The 25,000-nt window shown below is 47.5% G+C and overlaps 1 protein-coding gene across 1 annotated transcript in view; it reads right to left on the reverse strand.

The window, feature by feature from the left end:
* sema6bb (sema domain, transmembrane domain (TM), and cytoplasmic domain, (semaphorin) 6Bb) overlaps window positions 1-25,000 on the reverse strand; it is a gene marked incomplete at its 3' end in the record, with an annotated part of 106,959 nt that overhangs the window by 61,719 nt on the left and 20,240 nt on the right. Inside the window, exons 2-5 of the mRNA XM_080860403.1 lie at window positions 11,131-11,268; window positions 10,071-10,185; window positions 4,922-4,982; window positions 4,723-4,785 (exon numbers count right to left, since the gene is read on the reverse strand). Coding sequence (XP_080716529.1) covers window positions 4,723-4,785; window positions 4,922-4,982; window positions 10,071-10,185; window positions 11,131-11,245 — 354 coding nt within the window. The 5' untranslated portion in view covers window positions 11,246-11,268. The remainder of the gene's footprint in view (window positions 1-4,722; window positions 4,786-4,921; window positions 4,983-10,070; window positions 10,186-11,130; window positions 11,269-25,000) is intronic.

The raw sequence follows: 25,000 nt of genomic DNA on the forward strand, positions 1-25,000 counted from the left end.
CCCTCGCGGTGTCTGGAGCAAGTGCATGTCGGCTCCGCTTTGGCATCGCGCGGATAATATTTAGTAAGCACGGCTGGGCTCAGCTAAGCCTCAAAAGTTTCCGTTACACGCTTCGCTGCTCCAGTTGCTACGAGCAGGCGAGAGCTAACCGGAGGCGGGGTGGGGGGGAGGTTGAGGTGAAGTAGAGTGACGAGACTCTGCCAGGACATTCCACAGCGCCAGGATTGCCCTCCCACGCCCTGGCACACTCCTCCTTTCACCCCATCCCTCCCTTTTTTCATTCTCTTACGCAATCTCTCAGTGCGACCTGCCTTTGTTGACTGTGGTTGCCACACTCCTGTCCCGCCCTGGCCCCCCCCTCTCGCTCTCTGCCCCCCATTCTCTCTATCTGCCCCCCCTTCTCGCTCTCTGCCCCCCTCCTCTCTCTCTGCCCCCCCTTCCACTCTCTACCCTCCCCCCCCCCCTGTGTTCGTGCGATCTGCCTCTGTTGACTCTGATTGTCAAGAGCACTCATGCCATCTCTAGCGCTCTGCACTCCAGGCAACAGTGACAAGGGGTTAAGGGTCGCTGAGGGAGCGCATTAACGATGCTGCTTAATTAACATGTATCCTACAGGGGTGTGTGTGTGTGTTTGTGCACTTGTGCGTGTGTGTGTGTTTCTGCTGAGTTCTCTTAGTCAGCATGAGTTAGAGGATAAGCCTACCCCCCCTGCAGAATTAGTTTCTCTTAGAGGAAAAGCCCTGTGATGAAGTTGATGATAATGATGAGTGAAGTTATGCACCGTGGGCAATGTTTCCAACAACCCTCAGAGCCGTTGATGGGACAGGTACACATGCAAGCATAAAATGGCATCCAATAAAGATGTAAGGACATAGAACAGGATAGAGGGACGAGCTTGTGCGTGTGTGTGCGTTTGTGTTTGTGTGTGTGTGTGTGTGTGTGTGTGTGTGTGTGTGTGTGTGTGTGTGTGTGTGTGTGTGTGTGTATGTGTGTGTGTGTGTGTGTGTGTGTGTGTGTGTGTGTGTATTTGTGTGTGTGTGTGTGTGTGTGTGTGTCTTTAAACAGTACGCTTATCCCCAATCTCCACAGTATGAGAACCCTGCTGTGCGACTGCAGATAACATTAAAAAATGCCACGCACACCGCAGGGGAGGACAAAGAGGAAATCAAATAAATAAGAGAGAGGGAAAACCTCCGATGTTCTATTTGAGATCGTACAGGGGCCCGCTTTAGTCGAAGAACAACAGGGTCCTGGGTTCCGGGCCGGAAACAGCACTGATCAAATAATCTGCAAAGGCACATCACAGTCAGGAAAGCGCAGTTAAGAAATCCCTACGTGAATTTTTTTCTGGCTTTTGTTTTGGAACCCTGGCTGACGCCTGTGCTCTTGGCAGCGGGCCAGCATCAATGACTGTGAGTGTGAGTGTGAGTGTGAGTGTGTGTGTGTGTGTGTGTGTGTGTGTGTGTGTGTGTGTGTGTGTGTGTGTGTGTGTGTGTGTGTGTGTGTGTGTGTGTGTGTGTGTGTGTGTGTGTGTGTATGTGTGTATTTGTGTGTGTTTGTGTGTTTGTGTGTTTGTGTGTGTGTGTGACCACAGCTCAACAAACTAAAATCCCAAAACTTCAGGGTATCTGCAGTCAACCTGCAACAACAACAATAACCAAACGCTGCTCATTTAAGGTTCACAATGAGGACAGAGGGAGCGAGAACAGGAGAGGGAGAGAGAGAGGTAGAAAGAGAAAGAAAGAAAAGAGAGGAGAGAAGAGAGCGCGAGAGGGAGGGCAAGAGAGGAAGGATATTGGATTGCCCACCCAATTACGAGAATGTGCCCTTTCTGATCAACCAACCAGAAATATTTAATTACAAAACCAATTACCCCGGTGGCAAATGTATCACGATTGACGAGACCTCCCCAGGAGCAGCCAAGGAAAGAACCCCTGAAGAGGGGAGGGAAACGAGACGACGAGAACAGAGGACAACAATGAACGAGTGAGTGGGGGAGTGAAAGATGAGTGGGGGAGTGATAGAGTGAGTGGGAGAGTGAAAGAGTGAGGGACGGGTGACCACAGACAGGGCCAGCAGGTTAACAGCATCTGGTGAGAGAGTGAAAGGGGGATTTGGAGGAGGAGGAGGAGGAGGAGGAGAGGAGGATGAGGAGGTGGAGGAGGAGGAGGAGGAGGAGGAAGAGGAGAAGGAGGTAGAGGGGGAGGAGGAGGAGGAGGAGCAGGAGGAGGAGGGGAGGCGGAGGAGGAGGAGGAAGAGGAGAAGGAGGTGGAGGGGGAGGAGGAGGAGGAAGAGCAGGAGGAGGGGAGGAGGAGGAGGAGGATGGGAGGAGCGGAAGGAGGAGGAGGAGGAGGAGAGAGTCAGATTTCTTCATCAGGGCTCCAGCTGACGGCTCCTCCACTCTTATCTGCTTCCTCTCACCAGGGGGCTCCATCTATTAGCACCGTCATTAAAGAGCAGGACAGGACTCTTCCTCTCGCTCTCTCTCTCTCTCTCTTTTTCGCTCTCTCCCTCTCCCTCTATCTCTCTCTCTCTCTCTCTTCTTCTCTCTCTCGCTCTCTCTCTTCCTCTCTCTCTCTCTTCCTCTCTCACTCTTTCTCTCGCTCTCTCTCTCTCTCTTCCTCTCCCTCTCTCTCTCTATCTCTCTCGCTCTCTCTTCCTCTCTCTCTCTCTCTTCCTCTCGCTCTCTTCCTCTCTCTCTCTAGCTCGATCTCTCTCTCTCTCTCTATCTTATCATTCCCTCCTCTCTCATTAGTCCTCTCTCTCACATTATTCCTGTCTCTGTCTTTCCCCCTCTCTTTCTCTCTCTGCCTCTCACCGTCATATCATTCCCTCTCTCTCTCTCTCCCTCCCTCGCTCACTCTCTCTCTCTCTATCTGCCTCTCACCGTCATATAATTCCCCCTCTCTCCCCTCTCACACTCATCATCCCGCCCCTCTCTATCTCTCTCTTTCATATCCTCCCCCTAACCCTCCTATCTCTCTCTCTTATTCAAATTTTCATTCAAAGTTGCTTTGTTAGAATCAGTGTTTGGACACAATGTAGCCAAAGCTGCTGTTCAAAACAGAGGAATATTCTCAGTTTAACGTCATGGTAACAAATGGAATGGGAACACAGTAGGCTTTAAGAGACAGTTTAGTTAATGTAGAATGATGATCTTACTCTTGCTCTCTCTCTCTCTCTCTCTCTCTCTCTCTCTCTCTCTCTCTCTCTCTCTCGCTCTCTCTCTCTCTCTCTTTCTTTCTCTCTCTCTGGCTCTCTCCATTATGCTCCATTCTCTTTCCCCCCTACGCCCCCCTCTCTTCTTCTCTACATCTCTTTTTTATCACTCTCTCACTACCCACCTCTCTCTTGCTTGTTTTTCACTCTCCCTTCCTCTCAGTACACACCCTCACCACTCCTCATCACACATGGTCTCTCCATCTATCTTTCTTTTTTATTCTTCCCACTCCTTCAGCATATCTCTTCATCCCTCTTTCTCTCTCCACCTCTCTCCCTTTTCACTAACATCTCTCTCGCTTCTCTCTCTCTCTCTCTCTCTCTCTCTCTCTCACTTCTCTCCTTCTTTCGCTACCCCTCTTACCTTTCTCCCTCAGACCATTTCTCTCCCCACCTCTCTCTGTTCCCCTCTATGACTCTCTACACTTTTATCTCTCTCTAAGCCTCTCTCTCTTTCCCCCAGGACCAGGTGCAGGTAGAGACTGAAAGCCTCTGGTCTTCCTCTAATTCATCTCTCTTTTCTCTTCCTTTTGTTTCTGTCCATCTCTTTGCTCCCCATTGTGCCTTTGTCTCGGGGTGTGTCACACACAGATTCGGTGTCAGGTGGTACTTTCAATGTGAAATAAGTCATTTTTCCCCCCTTTAGCTCTCCCGCCTTTCACCCCTATATATACTCCCTTTGCCTTTGTCTCACTCTCTCTCTCCATCTCCCTCTTTCTCTCCCTCTCTCTTTCCCTTCTGCTTGCTGTCTACATCTCCCCCCTCTCTCCCTCGCTCCCTCCATCCCTACTACCCAGTCTCACACCCGTCCCCCTTCCTCTCTCCATCTCTCTTCCTCCCTCCCTCTCTGTCTCCTTTCATCCCTCTCTCTCTCTCTGCCTGTAGGGGATGACCCTCTGCTCTCCAGGTCTGGAGCACCTCTCTGTGAGAATGAGCCCCGGCAGCTTAGAGCTGCTGTTTGAAGTCAGGCAGAGAGAGAGGAGACGAGAGAAGGGAGCGGAGGGGAGAGGAGAGAGGAGGAGAGAAGAAGAGAGAGGGGGCAGAGGGGCATGAGCAGGGGGTAGATGAAGGGTGGAGGCGTGTGGAAGAGGAGAGAGGAAAAGAAGCAACTGAAGTGTCCATGTGTGGGTGTGGGGGGGGGGGGGGGGGACTTATGGAACGTTGCATCACCCATGGCCTCACTTGGATGACTTCAACATCCCAAATAAACCGAAAATGTTCAATTTCTCAAGTTAGTCAGTGAACATATGCTTGTGTGTATCTCTCTTGAGTGTAGTGTAGTGTGTGGGTGTTTGTGTCTGAGTGAGTAAGTGAGTGAGTGAGTGTGTGAGTGTGTGAGCGAGTGAGTGTGTGTGTGTGTGTGTGTGTATCTGTGTGTCTGTGTGTGTGTGTGTGTGTGTGTGTGTCTCTCTCTCTCTCTCTTTTGTGTGTGTGTGTGTGTGTGTGTCTCTCTCTCTCTTTTGTGTGTGTGTGTGTGTGTGTGTGTGTGTGTCTGCCGCTTACCTCATGCTTGCCCTTCATCCTGCACACTCGGATGTCATCTTTATTGGACTCCCAGGTTCTTTTCTGTGGCAAAGAGACAGACAGACAGTAACACAGTAAGAAACTACAGTCGTCACAGGCGCAGCCAATGAAACCACAGGACCACATGTACAACCTGCTCAGCGTTAGCAATAGCGTTAGCATTAGCCTTATCGCTCACCTTGCTGTAGAACATCTCGTCTCCCATCACGTTGTCCAGCTCCAAGCGGAACAGGTCATCCCTTAAGAACAGAGAGCAAAACGGTCACATAGGCAAACATACAAAATTACAAATAAACAACTTTCCCCTGTACGCCATGGACACCGGTTCGTGGCCTATTTCGACGACAGACTCAGTGCTAAGTGTGCCGTAAATTGTGTGCTATGCGGTTATGTGATGAAGTTGTTTACTGTCTGATAGTGCTGCCAGTGAAGGTTAGAGCCAATGGCGACACGACTCCTCGAAAACTCAAGGTTCACAGCGGTAGGCGAATGGCTCCCAATCTCATGGGGGAGATACACGATGATACACAACGCACATTTAGTCGTTACCCATGGCTTTTGGTTTGCTCGATAATTCTGGCATTTTCTTGCCTAAATGAGATAAAAAGATTGAATTTGCGTTGTCGTTCCTGATGCGCATTCATGAGCCACCACCGGGCTCACGTGCCCCCGTGGCAGGAAGTGAATGAGAGAGAGAGAGAGAGCACTGAAAGACGTCCATAATGTAATAACATAATAACATAACATGTCGCATTCATGCTATTCAACGCACTGCTCCGCACCTTCTGCTAATGCGCTAATAATTCTCACGCAACCTCCCCCGTGTCTATAAAAGTGCCTCGTGAATCACAGAGAAAGAAAGAGCGAGCGAACTAAAGAACAAACAGGGCTGGGAGCAGGAAGCTGACGCCTGCATATTGAGCCAGATTCAGAGCGTGGGGGAAAAGCGGCAGCAGCAGCCGTTGTGCGTTTGCGTGCGGAGGCCTCCGCTCTATTCACAGCACCTGGGCTTTGAGCAGCCTAATCTGCAAATCTGCCGTGGTTTGTGTTATTGCAGCGCGATCGATCTTATCGCACCCCTCCGTTCCCGCTCTGTCTCCCATATGTGCTGTTTCTTCTGCGGAGAGGTGCGGCGGGACAGGCGAAGCCGGCGTCTTTTCATCCCGACTGGCGCAACAATGAATTATTCAGCGGCTTGTCTCCTCTGGGTTTGTCGAGAGAATCCCCTCATGGTTGTTTTCCCTCACAAAGCGGCCCCGGCCGGCCCCTAAGTGCTCTGGGTAAAATTACCACACCCCGTACCCAGGGCCTTACTTATTCAGCAAGGTCAAAGTGTGAAAAGGATACAAACAATCAGGTGAGGGCAAGTTAGCCGAGGGTAATTTCATCCGCGGCTCTTGGGCGCTGGGGCGCATTAACATACGGAAATGTGAACGAGGCTCCCAGTCAATGTGGCCACCTGCCAGACCCACCGTGTTCACAAGTGGCCGGTGAATATGTATTGCTTCCCACCCCCCTCCCCCTCTCTCTTTCCCAGTCTCTGTTTATATCTCTCTATCACTGTCTCTTTTTCCCTCTCTCTCTCTATCTCTCTCTCTGTCACTGTCTCTTTTTCCCTTTCTCTCTCTCTGTCACTCCAATTGCTTCTCTCCAATTGCACTCCTTCTCTCTATACCAGCAAGCAGAAAATGTGGCTCAGTTCAAGGAGGAATTGTCTTGTAAACGAGGGCATAATTCCCATTAATGACTTGTTTTTAGTGGGTGAAATAGACAGATTATTTTTAAATGGTATTCCAATGGTTTTCAAAATGTGTTTTAAAAAAGGGTTTAAAAAGTCAAAGTCTCTCTATCCCTCACTACCATTACCATCCAGGCCTTAGACAGAGTGGAGTGGCGGTTCTCATGACACTGTTTTGCAGCAGACCCAACAGCAGGCTCCCAGTCAGGTTACAGAGACCTCCCATGTGGCCAGACGCCTCTGATGGTCATTCTTGTGGTCTGCTGCATTTGCATCTACGCCCACGCCTACACCCATGTCTATAATGGCCTCCTGGGGTCTATGCCGACACCAACACCCATGTCTATAATGGCCACCCGGGGTTTACTCTTCGGCCTGCAGCTAGCTGAGAGGCAGCTGACAGTCCTGAGGCGTGTGTGTGTGTGTGTGTGTGTGTGTGTGTGTGTGTTGTGTGTGTGTCCGGTGTGTGGAGGTGGTGCTCCCCATCCACACACACCCCTCTCCCCTAATGACATCCCCCCACCCTCGAGGCCCCCGTCAGGTCGCCCTGCCCTACCCTGCCCTTCCTTGACACCTCCAGCCTTGACAACAGCTTCCAGGAGGTGGAATGTGTTGAGTTTCACTTTCGGCCTTAATTGAAAGACGTGACCTCTCGTTTAGAGGTCAAGCGCCCGGAGCCGACTGAGCACCGGGCGGTTTAGCCCTGCTCTGTGGCCTGGAAGTCTGTGTGTGTGTGTGTGTGAGCGAGTCCTCCTCTGTGGCCTGGAAGTCTGTGCTGATAGAAACTGCGGACCTCCATTTCCACTCCTGCGCGGCTCAGCGGAGGTGCTGCTACTATCCCTCACAGAGTGGCGAGCGGGAGAGTCTCATTCTCCTCCATATTTCAAGTCCTCGCTGTCTTTACAAGCTCTATTAAAAGGTCCAGTAAGTCAACCACACACACACACACACACACACACACACACACACACACACACACACACACACACACACACACACACACACACACACACACACACAAACAAACACACACACACACACTCCAGTAAGTCAACATCTGCCGCCAAAGCGGCGCAACAGAGTGAGTTTAATTAGGTGTCCTCTCTCTCTCGCTCACTTTCCATCCACCCCTCTCTCTCGTTCATCTCTCTCTTTTCACCTATCTATTTCTCTCACTCTCTCTTAATGCCTCTCTTTCTTTGTATCACTCTCTCTATGTCCCTCTCTTCCTCTCTCTCTCTCTCTTTCCATCCACCCCCCTCTCGCTTTCATCTCTCTCTTTTCACCTATCTATTTCTCTCACTCTCCCTTCATGCCTCTCTTTCTTTGTATCACTCTCTCTACATCCCTCTCTTCCTCTCTCATACCTCTTTCCATCCACCCACTTATCTCTTTCATCTCTCTCTTTTTACCTATTCCTCTCTCTATCTCTTCGCTCCTCTCTTACTTCATATCACTCTTTCTCTATCTCGGTTTTCCTCTCTCTCATCCCTCACTTTACATCCATCCTGCTCTCTCTCTCTCTCTCTCCCTCTCCATCCCTCACAGCGCTGTGAAATGGAGGCGGTGTACTGAGGTGTTCTCCACCTCCCTCCAAGGTTGTGGAGCTCATAAGTCCTGCAGGGCGAGTGCATATGCTGAATACTAGCTGGATTTGGAAGTGGATTGGGCTACGGCTCTTATCGAGGCAGACACTCAGTGGTGGGCTGTGTGTGTGTGTGTGTGTGTGTGTGTGTGTGTGTGTGTGTGTGTGTGTGAGAGAGATAGAGAGAGAGAGAGAGAGGGAGAGGGGTGGCAGCGGAAGCTTCCAGAGAATTCAGGCCTGCCTCCCTGCAGATACTCGGCAGCCTGCACCGTTAAGTCCCGCTCCCGCTCCGTCTCCCCGCACTGAGACTCAGCACTACCTCTCCCCTGCACACAAATCCCACCAGCTCTCCGCTCTCCGCCAGTGGATCGCTTTCTGACAGTCAGAACCAAAGCAGCCATTATCCCACTCTTTACACATATACACACACACACACGGATGCAGACACAAACACAGACACACACAAAAAAAAACAGAGCTGTGAACGCACACACACACACACATACACACACACACAAGCAAATGCAGACACAAACACACACACACACACACACCTCTCACAGTCAGAGTCAAATACATCCCAGTTTTCATACAGCTAGGCTAAGATTTCACGACCATCTGCCCCTCCTGGGAGCTATTCTTCGTTCTACCCCACTATTTTTTAATTATGGCCACTAAATTAGATACCATCTGCACAGTCGTAATGTGGAGGGGATTATTTTTCATCGCTGACTAACTGACCCAAATGTAATAACGTCCGCAGACCTCTGTCCTGAGTTATTTCTCTATTAGGAGAGCCAGCCAGGGAGGCTGGAGCCACGGCGCTCCATTTGACATATTTATTATTAGGACCTCAGTGTTGCTCTGTGTAGCTTCGCCAAAGGCCATCGACTAGGTCATTTCCTGACACAGTATGTTGCTTCTTATTAGACTTCCCAGTGGGGTTCTACTGCTCCCAAGTAAGTAGGACCACATGTGCGTCTCTCGAGCGATGGGAAGTTTTATTTGTGATGTGCCCCAAATATTTACGACTGCAGACCCTCGCCCCACCCTATGTCCCCCCCTGCCGCCTCCTCTCCCCCACTTCTCATATTCATGCTTGTTTTTGTGAATCCAAAAAGCTAATAAGGCTGTTTATTTTGGCCCGACTATTTCCATCCGGCTCCTGTGAGGCCCGAGACTGGGGAGGGACAACAAATGTGACCAGACACAAGTGTCCTCTACCTCCTCTGCTCCACCCCTTCCCAGTGCCTGGGTCTAGTCAGCAATTCCCCCCCCCCCCCCCCCCCGCCCCCTTCCTCTTCTCGGCATGGCTAGACAAACTCTGTGTGTGTGGGAGAGGGTCATGTGAACACACAGCTCTCCCCAATCCTTGCCCAGGCGCCCCAGGTGACAGTGGGGGAGGGGTGGGGGGATGCTGGGCGGTTTAGAGGTGGGGGCCTGTGAGCCCTACTGGCTTTGAAAGGTCACGACCTTCATTACTCTTCTTCTAAATACTCCACTGTCACAGAGCTACGCCAACATGCTGAGTAAGAGGTCAAGATGACTTTCACTCTTTCAGAAAAACATTTAATTATCTATTTACTCACTCAATTCCTGAAAAAGTTTAGTGCTGCCGAATGTGACAACTTGTGGGCCTAATAACTGAGTCACCTTCACCTCTGCTTGTAAAAAACTGTTCAAATCCATGAATCTGCAGTTTTTGTCCTTGTTTGATTGCTGTACTCGATGTCCCTGTCTGCCTGGCTTAGTGACCCTGCCATTTGTGTGACGTGTCTTTAAATGCACTCTTTCTTTCGTTCATCCCGTCACAGGGTTTGGCCCAGGGCTACCTTGCTCCGATGTATGTGTGTGTGTGTGTGTGTGTGTGTGTGTGTGTGTGTGTGTGTGTGTGTGTGTGTCTATGTGTATGTGTGTGTGTGTGTGTGTGTGTGTGTGTGTGTGTGTGTGTGTGTGTGTGTGTGTGTGTGTGTGTGTGTGTGTGTGTGTGTATGTGTGGGCTACCTGGCTCCGATGTAGAGCGTCCGGTTGACCTTCAGGATCCTCTGAATATGCAGTGGCTCCTGTCGCAGCGAAGAACGATGAGCTCGACCCAAAAAAACAGGATGCCGTCGCGCTACTGGGTGTGAGAGAGGGAGAGAGAGAAAGGTAGAGAGAGAGGTAGAGAGAGAGGGAGAGAGAGAAAGGTAGTGCGAGATAGAAAGATAGAGAGAGAGAAAGAGTGAGAAAGGTAAAGTGAGAAAGATAGAAAAAAATAGACAGAGAGAGAGAGTGAGAAAGGTAAAGTGAGAGGAGAGAGACAGAGAGAAGAAAAGAGGTAGAGGGAGACAGTAGTTAGAGAAAACAAGATAGCTGCAGGGGACAACCTCTATCATGGTATCATTTTCCTGGAGGAGAGGCGAATGGGGAGGGTGAATCCTGCATCAGGCAGGCTACAGAGGTGACACAGACACAGAGTCACCCCAATCCCACCCCTCCAGCCACAACACTAAGGCCAGATGAAAACAACCCCACCTTCTCCCCACCCTCTCTCCTTCTCTCTTTTCCTTTCCGCTCCTCTGCTCCTTACTCTCCTTTCCCAATCCCCCCCCCCATCTCCTTTCGTCTCCTCTCCTCTCATCTACTCTCCTCTCCTCTCATCTCCCCCACTTCTCTCCCACTCTCCTCTCCTCGTCCTTCCTCGCCCACTCTGTCTATCAGAGTGTCCCTGTCCTCCCCTCAGATAAGCCCTTTCTGTCAGACACTCTCTATCTGGCCGTTTCTGCTCCCGTAATCCACCACCCTGCGAGGCTTCGCAACCCTGCGGTCACTTTATCCGACTCTAATAGGCCAGCAAGGCCTTGAGACACCCCCGATCAATAGTATTGAGCTGCAATCAATCACTCATCCAGCCTCCTCCCGCCTGGAGACTGATACATGCTTAAGGGCCTTGGGGAGGGGGCAAGAGATATATCCCTGACCTGCACTCGATGAGAGCTGTGCGATGGAGCTGACTTATGTCTGTAAGGTCGAGAGCGCTGTGTGTGATGGAGCCATGCGTGTCTGTAAGTTCGAGAGCGCCTACCTTCTGAGGGGATGGAGTTCAAGGGTCCCGGCTCCTCTGGGAACGCGGCGCCGGCCGGACGCAGGAAGCAACACAGCAGCAGCGCCAGCAACGCGGGCGGGGCCAGAGTCGTCATGGCCGCAGGACACGGGGAGAGATCTGTGGAGGAGGAGAAGAAGTTCAGGAGCGGCACACGTGAGCAGAATGGAGACAAGTGGAGCGCACATAAACAAAACACGAATGAACGGGTTATTAACAGAAGGAACTGCGAAGAGAAATAATTCTACAAGAACAGAACACAACAGAATGAACAACGCATGAACTTAGGACAAATAAACAAAAGTGTAAATTAGCAGAACGCAAAGAGACGAAACACAAACGAACATAACGCGAAGGAACGTGACGTACAGGAACTGAATCCAGGCGAATGAGCAGAACGCATAGGAGCAGAATGTATGGCTGCTGAGGTCGTGGGTGGACGCCTCCCCACAGCTCTGCGGCTTCTGAAGCTCTGAGGTCGTCGGGAAACCACTCAGGGCTTCAATCGACTTCAGAGATCGAGCCCAGAGATGAAGTCATCTGCCACTGAAGACGTGCTCAGTCAGCGTCCACACACTGCTCCGTGTGAGGAACCACAGTTCAAATGACGGGAACAACACGTGAGACAAGGGGAGTTCAGAAGGGTTTTAAACAAGAGCGCAATACAGAGAGAGAGAGAGAGAGGCAGGGAGAGAGAGAGGCAGAGAGATAGAGAGAGAGAGAGAGGCAGAGAGAATCAGAGAGAGAGAGAGAGACACACAGAGAGAGAGGGAGCAGAGGGTCAGAGTTAGGGACAGAGAAAGAGAGTGAGTCAAGTCAGAGAGAGGGGACAGAGAAAGAGAGAGAAGGAGAGAGAGAAAAAGAAAGAGAGAAGGAGAGAGAGTGGAAGTGAGGGACATATATTGTGAGTGTCTGTGTGAGAGTGAGAGAATGGTGGGAAAGAATGAGATGGTGAAATTGAGAAAGCCATAAACAGAGAGAGAGAGAGAGAGAGAGAGAGAGAGAGAGAAGTGAGGGTAACGAAGACATTATAGCTTCCCTGGTGTTTGACTGCAATGAAATCTACACAAACGACATTTCTCCCTCTAACTGACAGGTTGTTGGGCTCTTTCATGTTGCACAGCTACTCTGAGTGACTGAGTAAGAGCCATAAGGAGACGCCGTATGGATGAAAATTCAACTGCTCAAATGTAGTTAGCATAACACAATCCATCTAAAAAATAACCCAAGCACTTCACCTCGCCACAAAGTCCCGGGGAAATACTGTCAACTGTTACACATATTAAGTCCTTATGCTGTTCTCAACCAATGTGTTTTTCTCTTTCGACTGACGGAAGATGAACACAGACGTCCACCTACTTGCCTCCTTGCCTCACGCTTTGGCTGTATTATAGATAAGCTTTCTAATCTGAAGAGAGTAAAAATACATATGATGTGTGTAGGCTGTAACTGACAATTCAGTACATACATGAAGAACACGTATGATACAGACGCTAATCTAAACAACGTGGAAAACGATCGTTGGAACGTCAGAGTGTAAAGCACATTAGATAAGCAAATCACACACTGGCAAATATTTGCCAACACAATCTCATATTTCGAATCCTGCGCCTGTGGTCATATAATTTGCTTTGAAAATTGTATGGAAAAGATCTCACATGCAAACACACAAACACAATCACACAGAATCAAACACACACACACACACACACACACACACTGAAAGTGGCAGATGCTCCAAAAACAAACATGTTGTGAGGTACATGGAGAGAGCTTGGCTGCTGTTTCTATACTTATTTGAATTGTGACGCTTGGATTTATTTACTTATAAAATTCCATAATTGATTTTGCTGTGGTTACACACTCACTGTCACATGTTAGCGCACCCCATTTTCTCCCCCCCCCCCCACACACACACACACACACACACACACACACACACACACAGAGACACAGACACTCACAAATGCCACCATTGTACAGTCAGTTCTATAGGGAGAGGCCTAACACCATCTTATCAGGGGTAACAATCTTTATGGTACATTTCTCAAATTCTCCCCATTGATGAGAGGACAATGGGGCTCCACACTCTAGTCACTCAACACCCAATACCACAACATTAGAGCAGGATGAGAGAGCGCGACAGAGATGGATGAGAGAAGAAAGGGAGACTGAAGAAAGGAGGTCAGAGAGAGGAGAGAGAGGGGGAAAAAAGCGGAGTAACAGGAAGGCGGGCTAGAGGGTGGTTATGTTGAGGGTGCTGTCAGTGTCAGCTGCATGCAAACACACACACACACACACACACACAACAAGGGCTGCAACGTCAACACGCTGGTATTGCCACAGACTCCATTGTGCTTGTTTATTAATAATTAATAACTAAATGTCAGCTTTCACGCATTCGATTAGCATAATGAGAAACTCGGGGCTATAGAATTTCATGGGGCGGCGGGCTGAGGAGATACGGAGAGAGAGTGGGAGAAGGGAGGGGGAGGGAGGAGGTTGGCAGAGGGTAGAAATGGATGGATAAATCCCTAGGCACAGTGTTGTTTTTAATTATGACAAATGTTTGGCTGTGGGAGTCTATGCTAGCAACATGGCTGAGGCCTAGTTACTGCAGGACAATGACACCTCCCAAAGCTTTACTGCAGCCTGCTACCCCCTTACAAACACACACATACACTGATACCCCCTGTTCTCCCTCACACACAGATACACACACAGACACACTCTCCTCCCCCTCTACTAACACCCTCTGATTACCCCTACACATGAGCAGACACACACACACAGTTCCCCACCACACACCCACACAGACTCTCAGTGCTTTCACATGATGGCAGTACTCCGAATTCGGCCAAAGCCCGAATTCTCTCTCCATGGGGGGTTAACTGCGTTATCTCACGGCACATGGTAGGGACAAATCCAGATCTTGGCCGCGTCAGTTCAAAACAAATGTGGAATGTTTACAAGCGGGCATCTGCTACCGTTGATTATACAGTAAACAAGTTGTGAAATGAAACAAAAACACACCACAGTTAAAGTTGTATTAGTATTGATTGATTCACATCAATATGGATGTATTACATGACTAACAAGTGGTGGAAAAGTAATATAAAAATATTTGTTCAGTGTTCAGAATTAGCACGTTCAGTCGCAGTCAACGTTTCAGTTTAAAAGTTTCAGTTTCGGTTTCAGTATTTCAAAGTGAATGAGAGGGAGCACAAGAACCATGAGCATCTAGCAGCAATTATCATAATAGCATGTATATGTCTATGGGCAGGATCTCAAGCACGTGCAAAAGTTGTTGTTGTCCAGTTGAAATCTAGATTCGAGAGTCACATGAGCGCGTTGTCCGATTTCCAGCGTAATCCGATCACTTATCTGGGGGTGTACATCGGATTTCAGTCGGACACAGGAAATCTAGATTTGGGGAGTCACATGAATTGGATCTTCAATTGAAATTGGACTACGCTCGGAAACTGGACACATGTGTCCGCACTGACGTACTACCTCCTCCAACACATACACACACTAACGGACACCCCCTCCCCTTACTCACACACACCCCTCTTTACCTGCCAAACAATCACATGCATGTAGACACACACACACACACACACACTCACACACACACACACACACACACACACACACACACACACACACACACACACACACACACACACCATGCCCTACACCAGGGCACTCTAAAGCATGATTTAACACACACACACACACACACACACACACACACACACACACACACACAAACACACACAAACACAACCACACCCTCCATGCCTTACACCAGGGCACTCTAAAGCATGATTTAACACACGCAAGCACACACACACACACACACACACACACACACACCACACACACACACACACACACACACACACACACTTCCCCAAGCCACTCCAGTGGGGAGGGAATCGATGTAATTACAAGTGTTTAAGCAGGTAATTTCTCTCCGTTAAGTAATAAAGAGATCAACAAGGGAGGAGCTGGGATGGAAGAGATGCAGAAGGAGAGACGGACGGAGGGAATGAGAGGGAGGGAACGAGAGGGAGGGATGAGTGCAGCGCTTCCAAACGGATAAACGACCACGGCCAAAGTGGAACTGATGACTTGGATAGCAAATCACTCAGGCCAATCAATTGTGCTGTGGAGTCTTTAGAAACGCCTTAATGAGAGGTGATACAGTGGCTATTAGTCCTCTGGAGGAAAACTTGATAGGCCGTGGAGGAAACCCGCGCGGACGGACAATCGGAGAAGGCCTTTATAAGGGGCAGAGAAGGCCTTTATAAGGGGCAGAGAAGGCCTTTATAAGGGGCATGCAGAGAAGGCCTTTATAAGTGGCTCTGCCAGTTTTACTGTGGATGCAAATCACAAGCCTGCCTCGCCATGGCAATCAGCATCAGCATCACCATGCCCATCCCCATCCCACTGCCGTCGCCGTGGCCACAGCCCCCTGAAACACGAATGGACTGTTCTTTTAAGGTGGTTTGTAACACCCACCAACGTAATAACTTCCCACCAACGTAATAACCCTGCCAACGTAATAAAAAAGTGTGCATTTCAGACGTAATAGCCCGGCCAACGTAATAATTTCCTGCCAACGTAATAATTCTTGCCTCCTGCCAACGTAATACACAGCTTCCTGCCAGCGTAATACTTATTACGTTGGTAGGAAATGATTACGTTGGTGGGAAGTGTAACACCCACCAACGTAATAACTTCCCACCAACGTAAAAATCCTGCCAACGTTATAAAAAAAAGTGTGCATTTCAGATGTTATGGTCCGGCCAAGCTTGAGAAGTCTTATATTTTGTTACATTTTGTCCCACCAATGTAATACATTTGATCATTTGCTTAATAGATTCCACTGGGTAGTAAGTTTTTATTTGTATTGAAGGGGCAAAGACATGTCAGGATTCTCATCTCTTATCTGACACATTTAACCGTACAGATATATGCCTTGTAACACCCACCAACGTAATAACTTCCCACCAACGTAATAACCCTGCCAACGTAATAAAAAAGTGTGCATTTTAGACGTAATAGCCCGGCCAACGTAATCATTTCCTGCCAACGTAATAATTCTTGCCTCCTACCAACGTAATACACAGCTTCCTGCCAACGTAATAAGTATTACATTGGCAGGAAATGATTACGTTGGTGGGAAGTGTAACACCCACCAACGTAATAACTTCCCACCAACGTAATAACCCTGCCAATGTAATAAAAAAGTGTGCATTTTAGACGTAATAGCCCGGCCAACGTAATAATTTCCTGCCAACGTAATAATTCTTGCCTCCTGCCAACGTAATACACAGCTTCCTGCCAACGTAATAAGTATTACATTGGCAGGAAATTATTACGTTGGTGGGAAGTGTAACACCCACCAATGTAATAACTTCCCACCAACGTAATAACCCTGCCAACATAATAAAAACGTGTGCATTTCAGATGTAATAGCTTGACCAAGCTTGAGAAGTCTTACATTTTGTTACATTTTGTCCCACCAATGTAATACATTTGATCATTTGCTTGATAGATTCCACTGGGCAGTAAGCTCTTATTTGTATTGAAGACTTTGTTCCCAATGACATTCTCATCTCTTGTCTGACACATTTAATTATACAGTTTTGAACAATAATACAAAGAAATAGTGATGGCAACAAAGTTAACTTAGATGGCAACAAAGTCTACATGCAAATGCAACCCTAATTCAGGGCCCTGTTTCTCGACAGGTTAGTTGCTAACTAAGTTAGCAACTTACTTGGCTGCAATGCAATGTCCCTTTGGCAACTTACTAAGTTGCTACTTAGTTAGCAACTAACCTGTCGAGAAACAGGGCCCAGTTAATGAATAAAAGTATTTTGATTCGTTTGTGCGTCGTTTGTGCACGATTGTGCAGGCAAAATGAGCGTTTGTGCACAAACCGTCTTTAAGATATTTAACTTTTAGGACTTAACATAAATAAAATGACAAAACCAAACAAAGTGACATACAAATGGTTTGTGCACAAACGTTAATTTTACCCACACACACATGCACAAACAATTCCAAGCATTTTTGAGTCATTTGGATGTTGACGGGGTGCTGCGTCACCTACTTCCAAAAAATTAAAAGTTAAATTATATAAAAACGGTTTGTGCACAAACGTTAATTTTGCCTGCACAATCGTGCACAAACGAAGCACAAACGATTCCAACCATTTTCGAGTCATTTGGATGTTGAGGGGGTGCTGAGTAGCCTATGGTCAATTAAGGTCACAAAGTTAAATAGGCTATCTTAAAGACGGTTTGTGCACAAACGCTCATTTTGCCTGCACAATCGAAGGCCTACCAGAAAACAGTGGAAAAGAGGCATATATCTGTATGGTTAAATGTGTCAGATAAGAGATGAGAATCCTGACATGTCTTTGCCCCTTCAATACAAATCAAAACTTACTACCCAGTGGAATCTATTAGGCAAATGATCAAATGTATTACATTGGTGGGACAAAATGTAACAAAATATAAGACTTCTCAAGCTTGGCCGGACCATAACATCTGAAATGCACACTTTTTTTTATAACGTTGGCAGGATTTTTACGTTGGTGGGAAGTTATTACGTTGGTGGGTGTTACACTTCCCACCAACGTAATAATTTCCTGCCAACGTAATAAGTATTACGCTGGCAGGAAGCTGTGTATTACGTTGGCAGGAGGCAAGAATTATTACGTTGGCAGGAAATTATTACGTTGGCCGGGCTATTACGTCTGAAATGCACACTTTTTTATTACGTTGGCAGGGTTATTACGTTGGTGGGAAGTTATTACGTTGGTGGGTGTTACAATGCCTCTTTTCCACTGTTTTCTGGTAGGCCTTCGATTGTGCAGGCAAAATGAGCGTTTGTGCACAAACCGTCTTTAAGATGGCCTATTTAACTTTGTGACTTTAATTGACCATAGGCTACTCAGCACCCCCTCAACATCCAAATGACTCGAAAATGGTTGGAATCGTTTGTGCTTCGTTTGTGCACGATTGTGCAGGCAAAATTAACGTTTGTGCACAAACCGTTTTTATATAATTTAACTTTTAATTTTTTGGAAGTAGGTGACGCAGCACCCCGTCAACATCCAAATGACTCAAAAATGCTTGGAATTGTTTGTGCATGTGTGTGTGGGTAGAATTAATGTTTGTGCACAAACCATTTGTATGTCACTTTGTTTGTTTTTTTATCATTTTATTTATGTTAAGTCCTAAAAGTTAAATATCTTAAAGACGGTTTGTGCACAAACGCTCATTTTGCCTGCACAATCGTGCACAAACGACGCACAAACGAATCAAAATACTTTTATTCATTAACTGGGCCCTGTTTCTCGACAGGTTAGTTGCTAACTAAGTAGCAACTTAGTAAGTTGCCAATGGGAAATTGCATTGCAACCAAGTAAGTTGCTAACTTAGTTAGCAACTAACCTGTCAAGAAACAGGGCCCTGAATTAGGGTTGCATTTGCATGTAGACTTTGTTGCCATCTAAGTTAACTTTGTTGCCATCACTATTTCTTTGTATTATTGTTCAAAACTGTATAGTTAAATGTGTCAGACAAGAGATGAGAATGTCATTGGGAACAAAGTCTTCAATACAAATAAGAGCTTACTGCCCAGTGGAATCTATAAAGCAAATGATCAAATTTATTACATTGGTGGGACAAAAAGCTATTACATCTGAAATGCACACGTTTTTATTATGTTGGCAGGGTTATTACGTTGGTGGGAAGTTATTACATTGGTGGGTGTTACACTTCCCACCAACGTACTAATTTCCTGCCAATGTAATACTTATTACGTTGGCAGGAAGCTGTGTATTACGTTGGCAGGAGGCAAGAATTATTACGTTGGCAGGAAATTATTATGTTGGCCGGGCTATTACGTCTAAAATGCACACTTTTTTATTACGTTGGCAGGGTTATTACGTTGGTGGGAAGTTATTACGTTGGTGGGTGTTACACTTCCCACCAACGTAATAATTTCCTGCCAATGTAATACTTATTACGTTGGCAGGAAGCTGTGTATTACGTTGGCAGGAGGCAAGAATTATTACGTTGGCAGGAAATGATTACGTTGGCCGGGCTATTACGTCTAAAATGCACACTTTTTTATTACATTGGCAGGGTTATTACGTTGGTGGGAAGTTATTACGTTGGTGGGTGTTACAGTGGTTACCGTGGCCTTCACTGTGCATGCACCGTCTTCAGAGGGGAAATGTGCTGATATGTGTGCTTTGAGAAAATGACCTGAGAGGTTTTTTTACTCTACTTTATAAATCACAATGCTGTTTGAAAGCAAACTCTGATTATGCATGTCCTAGATAAGAGAGCGGCTACGCAGCGGGGAACAGAGGGCATTAGTATGGATGAGATGTGCGGTTATTAAGCCCTTATAGTAAAGACGGCAGGGTCGGGCCTTATCGGGCAGAAATACTACGCACATCAGGGCAGTAAGATTGCCTTTACCCATTTTAATGCATATCGAAGAGCCTATACCATGTGGATGTCGATCAGCGTGACGCGGCCAATACGGTTGTGTATTAGGCACTTAATTGGTATTCTTATGTTATGCTGCACTTATTTTACAAAGTCAATTTCAGTACTCAAAGGGCACTTGAGGATCAGCCTTACCGATGATAACGCTACTTTCAGACATCAAATTGATCAGTGAAGACTGTTGTTTGGATAATGACGCTTCTTGAGTGTCTTCCCTCTCTCAGCTTTTCCAACCTTCCAACAATTTCTTTTTCGTCTCTCTCACTCACTCTCGCACTCCGAACTTTTCAACCTAACATGGGTACTTCCTATCTGGCGCCCCTCTGAATAAAACACCATTTTTTAGAACGACATACTTCATAAATCTCCCGATGACTAATCAGAGGATAGCTTAAAAGTGTGCTTTATGAAGTGTTCAGAATCGATGACAGGGACGCCTGATCTGGTTTGGACGCTTTTGAAGACACCAGCAACTCTCGACTCTCGGGACGGCAAGTAGACGGAAGACAGATAACATTACAGACAGAAAAAGAGTGAATTGGAAAAAAAGAGTGAAGAACAAAATGAGAGAATTACAGAGTGTGAGAGAAGAGACAAAAAAAAGGGAAAGAGGAAAATTGAGAGAGAAAGAGAGAGAGGGATAGAGAAGGGAAAGAAGCAAACAAAGACGTGAGAGAGATACAGAGAGGGAGTGAGACGATAGGTCGAGAGAGAAAGAGAGACAGATAGAAAGAGAGAGAGAGTGAGACAGATAGTTAGAGAGAGAGAGAGACAGATAGAGAGACAGATACCCTGTAAGCAAAATGACGTCCCCTAGACGTCCTGTAATGGTCTCTCTGAACGTTCTAAAAACGTAAATGTGTATGGTTCCCGTGACAACTTTAGGACGTTTTGCACGACGTTCCAAGACCGTCCCGAGGACGTTGCGGTGACAACTGGGAAACGTTTTCTATAGGTCATGGGGACGTTATGCAGGACGTTGCAAGCACCTCCCGAGGGCATTGTGGTTACGTCTGGGGAACGTGTTTCTATAGGTCCTGGGGACGTTCTGCAGGAAGTTGCAAGAACGTCCTGAGGGCATTGTGGTGACATCTGGGAAACGTGTTTTAGACGTCCTGGGTACGTTATTCAAGGATGCACCGCGGACATAGCAGGCACGACCGTTTTTGCTGAGCTAAATGAAGAAAATAAAATAATAATAGATCGCGGAGCCGTCATTTTGCTTACAGGGCGCACACACACACAAGTTCAAGTTCATTTATTTTACACATTTCATATGATATGCATAGACACATACACAGACACACACGATTACGGGCATGGGAATTGAACCGTAAACCTTCCTATTACTAAACGAGATCGCTACCTACTGTCCTAACACTGTCTGATTACGATTGTGTCACTTTAACAGGTTTATCACAGTGTGAGACAGCCAACAAACTTAGTCTTTTTTTCCGAGGGTTTGAGGAAAAGCATATTGTAGCAATCTCAGTCACTACGCATTGAGGGTTTTCCGTAATGAATACTTTTTAAATTAACATCCATGGCACATCACGGACGTGCGGGCAGGGAGGCAGAATAACTAGCCAAACTAAGAATGATGAAATAAAATAAATATGAATGCTTCTTTACTGATCTGTGCTATAAATGTAATGTCTGCATGATTCCAATACAATGCATACATAGGAAGGTGACCAAGTGTCTAGCTTTAACATATTGAGCTTTCCATAGGCCTTCAAAGATGCTGCAACAGAACGAAGAGCTCACCGGTCAAATTGTCTGATTGGAATTTCTTTAAAAATCCCGTCTCGCAAGCAGAATCTGGATTTGACAACAATTCTAATATTTAGGCCTATAAAGCAAACGTGCACTGCCCTTATTATGTTTTAAAGGAACAGCCTAATCTGCCGTTAGAAAGTTATTTAACAACACGCATATGCTGCATTTTAAATAAAGCGCAAACCCTCGGTTTCAAACGAGGAGCGAACTGAGTGAGAAGGATCCAACATGGCCAAGCAGACTAGCCTTAAAAGCTGAACCTGTCCTGTAATCAGGGGCGAGGATGAACCCGAGGATGAACCTGTCCTGCTGTAATACCTGCAGTGTTGCGCGTTTCCTTTTATTATAGGCCTACTGCGCGCCGAAGAGCCGCGAGCGGTATTGCAGACAGAGATTTTGAAAAATTATAGCACTCGCAGCATATTGAAAATTGGAGCTTTGAACTTAGTTCAAAATTTTGAATTATGAACAATGAACTGAGCAAGTTCATGTAGAAAGTGAACTTTCCAAACACTGAATACCTGACTCATTGAACAGAGCAATGACCATGTTGCGGCGCTCATTTTAACGCCACAGCAGGTTGCGCTTAAAGGCCACTTATTGACGCGCATCAGACATAAATGTTTTTGTTTCCCATTGTAAACTTAGGAAAATAAACATGTTGAATTCTAAACTACCTGATTATGTTATTATTTAAGCTATGCAGGCGGTCAGTTTTCTTCAATAGGCTAATTTAGAAGCAGAAATAGGTTAGATATTTGGCCGGCTTTTCATTAAAATGTCGGTCAAATGAAAAACATTTTTCTGGTTCAGAGAGGACCATCAGAGGACGTCAAGGGGACGTTTTGGAAGGACCAAATGCGAATGTCCCGCAGAGGACCACAGGTAAAGGTTACGGGGACGTTTTTAAAGGACTTCCTGGGGACTTATGCTGAGTGACCAAATTATAACGTTCCTTAATAGTCCGTTTTAAGGCTGATGCGAACGTCACGCAGAGGACCTGCAGGTAAAGGTTACGGGACGTTTTTAAAGGACGTCCTGGGGACATGTGCTGAGTGACCAAATTATAACGTTCCTTAATAGTCAGTTTTAAGGCTCATGCGAACGTCACGCAGAGGACCTGCAGGTAAAGGTTACGGGGACGTTTTTAAAGGACGTCCTGGGGACATGTGCTGATCAAATTATAACGTTCCTTAATAGTCCGTTTTAAGGCTCATGCGAACGTCGCGCAGAGGACCTGCAGGTAAAGGTTACGGGGACGTTTTTAAATGACGTCCTGGGGACGTGTGCTGAGTGACCAAATTATAACGTTCCTTAATAGTCAGTTTTAAGGCTCATGCGAACATCACGCAGAGGACCTGCAGGTAAAGGTTATGGGGACGTTTTTAAATGACGTCCTGGGGACGTGTGCTGAGTGACCAAATTATAACGTTCCTTAATAGTCCGTTTTAAGGCGAATGCGAACGTCACGCAGAGGACCTGCAGGTAAAGGTTACGGGGACGTTTTTAAATGACGTCCTGGGTACGTGTGCTGAGTGACCAAATTATAACGTTCCTTAATAGTCTGTTTTAAGGCTGATGCGAACGTCACGCAGAGGACCTGCAGGTAAAGGTTACGGGGACGTTTTTAAATGACGTCCTGGGGAGGTGTGCTGACAGACCAAATTATAAGGTTCTCTAAAAGTCCGATTTAAGACTCATGCGAACGTCACAGAAGGACCAAACGTAGACTTGCTACGAACGTCAAAAACGTTCTGGTAACGTCCTCTAGCGAACGTTGTGGCGGGGACCAATTGGGGACGATTGGGGACCTTGCGAATGTCCTGTTAACGTCCTGGGGACGTTCCCTGTTTGCGGGGTAGATAGAGAGAGAGTGAGACAGATAGAAAGAGAGAGAGAGTGAGACAGCTTCTGCCTCACCCCCCTCTCCTCCCCACCTCACCCCCCTCTCCTCCCCACCTCACTCCAACCTCACCCCCCTCTCCTCCCCACCTCACTCCTACCTCACCCCCCTCTCCTCCCCACCTCACTCCTGCCTCACCCCCCTCTCCTCCCCACCTCACTCCAGCCTCACCCCCCTCTCCTCCCCACCTCCCTCCTGCCTCACCCCCCCCCCCTCCCCCCCCTCCCCACCTCGCTCCAGCCTCAACCCCCCCCCCCCCCCCTCCTCACTCCTCCTCTCCTCACTCCTGCGCCTCGTGCTCTGTGCTCCCCTCCTCACGCCTACCATACTCCAAAGGGTCAGAGCCTCTCCTCTCCTCTCCGGCTCTCTCTCTTTAAATCTGCCTTCCTCAGTAATGTGCTGAGCTAAGCCAAGCCAGCAAATCTGCTGAGTTGGGTGCAGACGGCTTCTCTCTCTCTCTCTCTCTCTCTCGCTCTCTCTCTCTCTCTCACACACACACTCTCTCTCTCTCTCAGAATCTCTCACTCTCTCTCACCCCACTTTCAAAGCTCCCTTTTGGTCACGATAAAAGACCCCCATTTGATCTCCTCACAAGCAGTGAGAGAGATAGCGTGAAACACAGATTCTGGTGAGGGCATGAGGGGGTCGTATATCAGTGGCCGTAGATCAGAAGAGATACTCTGAAATCGCTCTCACACACACACATTAGCAACAGTTTTTGACTTTTTGGCCCCAGTGCTCCTTTCCCACGTCTCTTTCCTAATCCCCACGCTGGATTTACGAGCCGTGACATCAGGGGAAAAGGTAGGATCCGGCGGGACACCAATGCATTCTGGGTAATATCTGAGGGATGGGGTGGGACTGCCGACACCACTCGGACAGGAAGAGCTCTCAGTTGTCTGAAACACACAAACACACACACACACACACACACACACACCACATGAACATACTCACATGCACACACACACACACACACACACACACACACACACACACACACACGCACACGCACACAAACCCACACACACACACACACATACACCACATGAACATACTCACATGCACACACACACACACACACACACACACACGGACATACTCACACACACACACACACACACACACACAGTGACACACTCACTAGGACCGGATGAGGATGGCTATCAGCCGTCTGCTTCAGCAGAAAGAGCTCACAGCAGCAGATAGCGGTGAGACTGTGAGAGCAGACATGATGAACCACTCCCACCCCCACCCCCACCCCCACCTCTCACCCAATCAGCCCCTCCGCCCAGTGCTGACTTATCTGGCCACATTTCCCATCACCCACCTCAGGCTGTGGAGCCTGATCTCATCAGCACTGCCTCGTGGGTGGAGGGGGGTTGATAAGGGGTATGAGGTGCTCTTATCAGCAAAAACTTCTACATGTTAACCGATCATCATTACCCAGCCAGTTAACCCAGCATCAGACTCCATGATGGGTTCATTCTGATGAAATAACAACAACATTCACGTTCTGTTTGTGTGTATAAGAATATGTGTGTGTGTGTGTGTGTGTGTGTCTGTGTGTATGTGCCTGTTTTGTTTTGTTTTCTGTATCGTGTAATGACCCCCGGATGAAACAGGG

The sequence above is a fragment of the Sprattus sprattus genome, assembly GCF_963457725.1.
Source record: "Sprattus sprattus genome assembly, chromosome: 2".
Classification (NCBI taxonomy): Eukaryota; Metazoa; Chordata; class Actinopteri; order Clupeiformes; family Clupeidae; genus Sprattus; species Sprattus sprattus.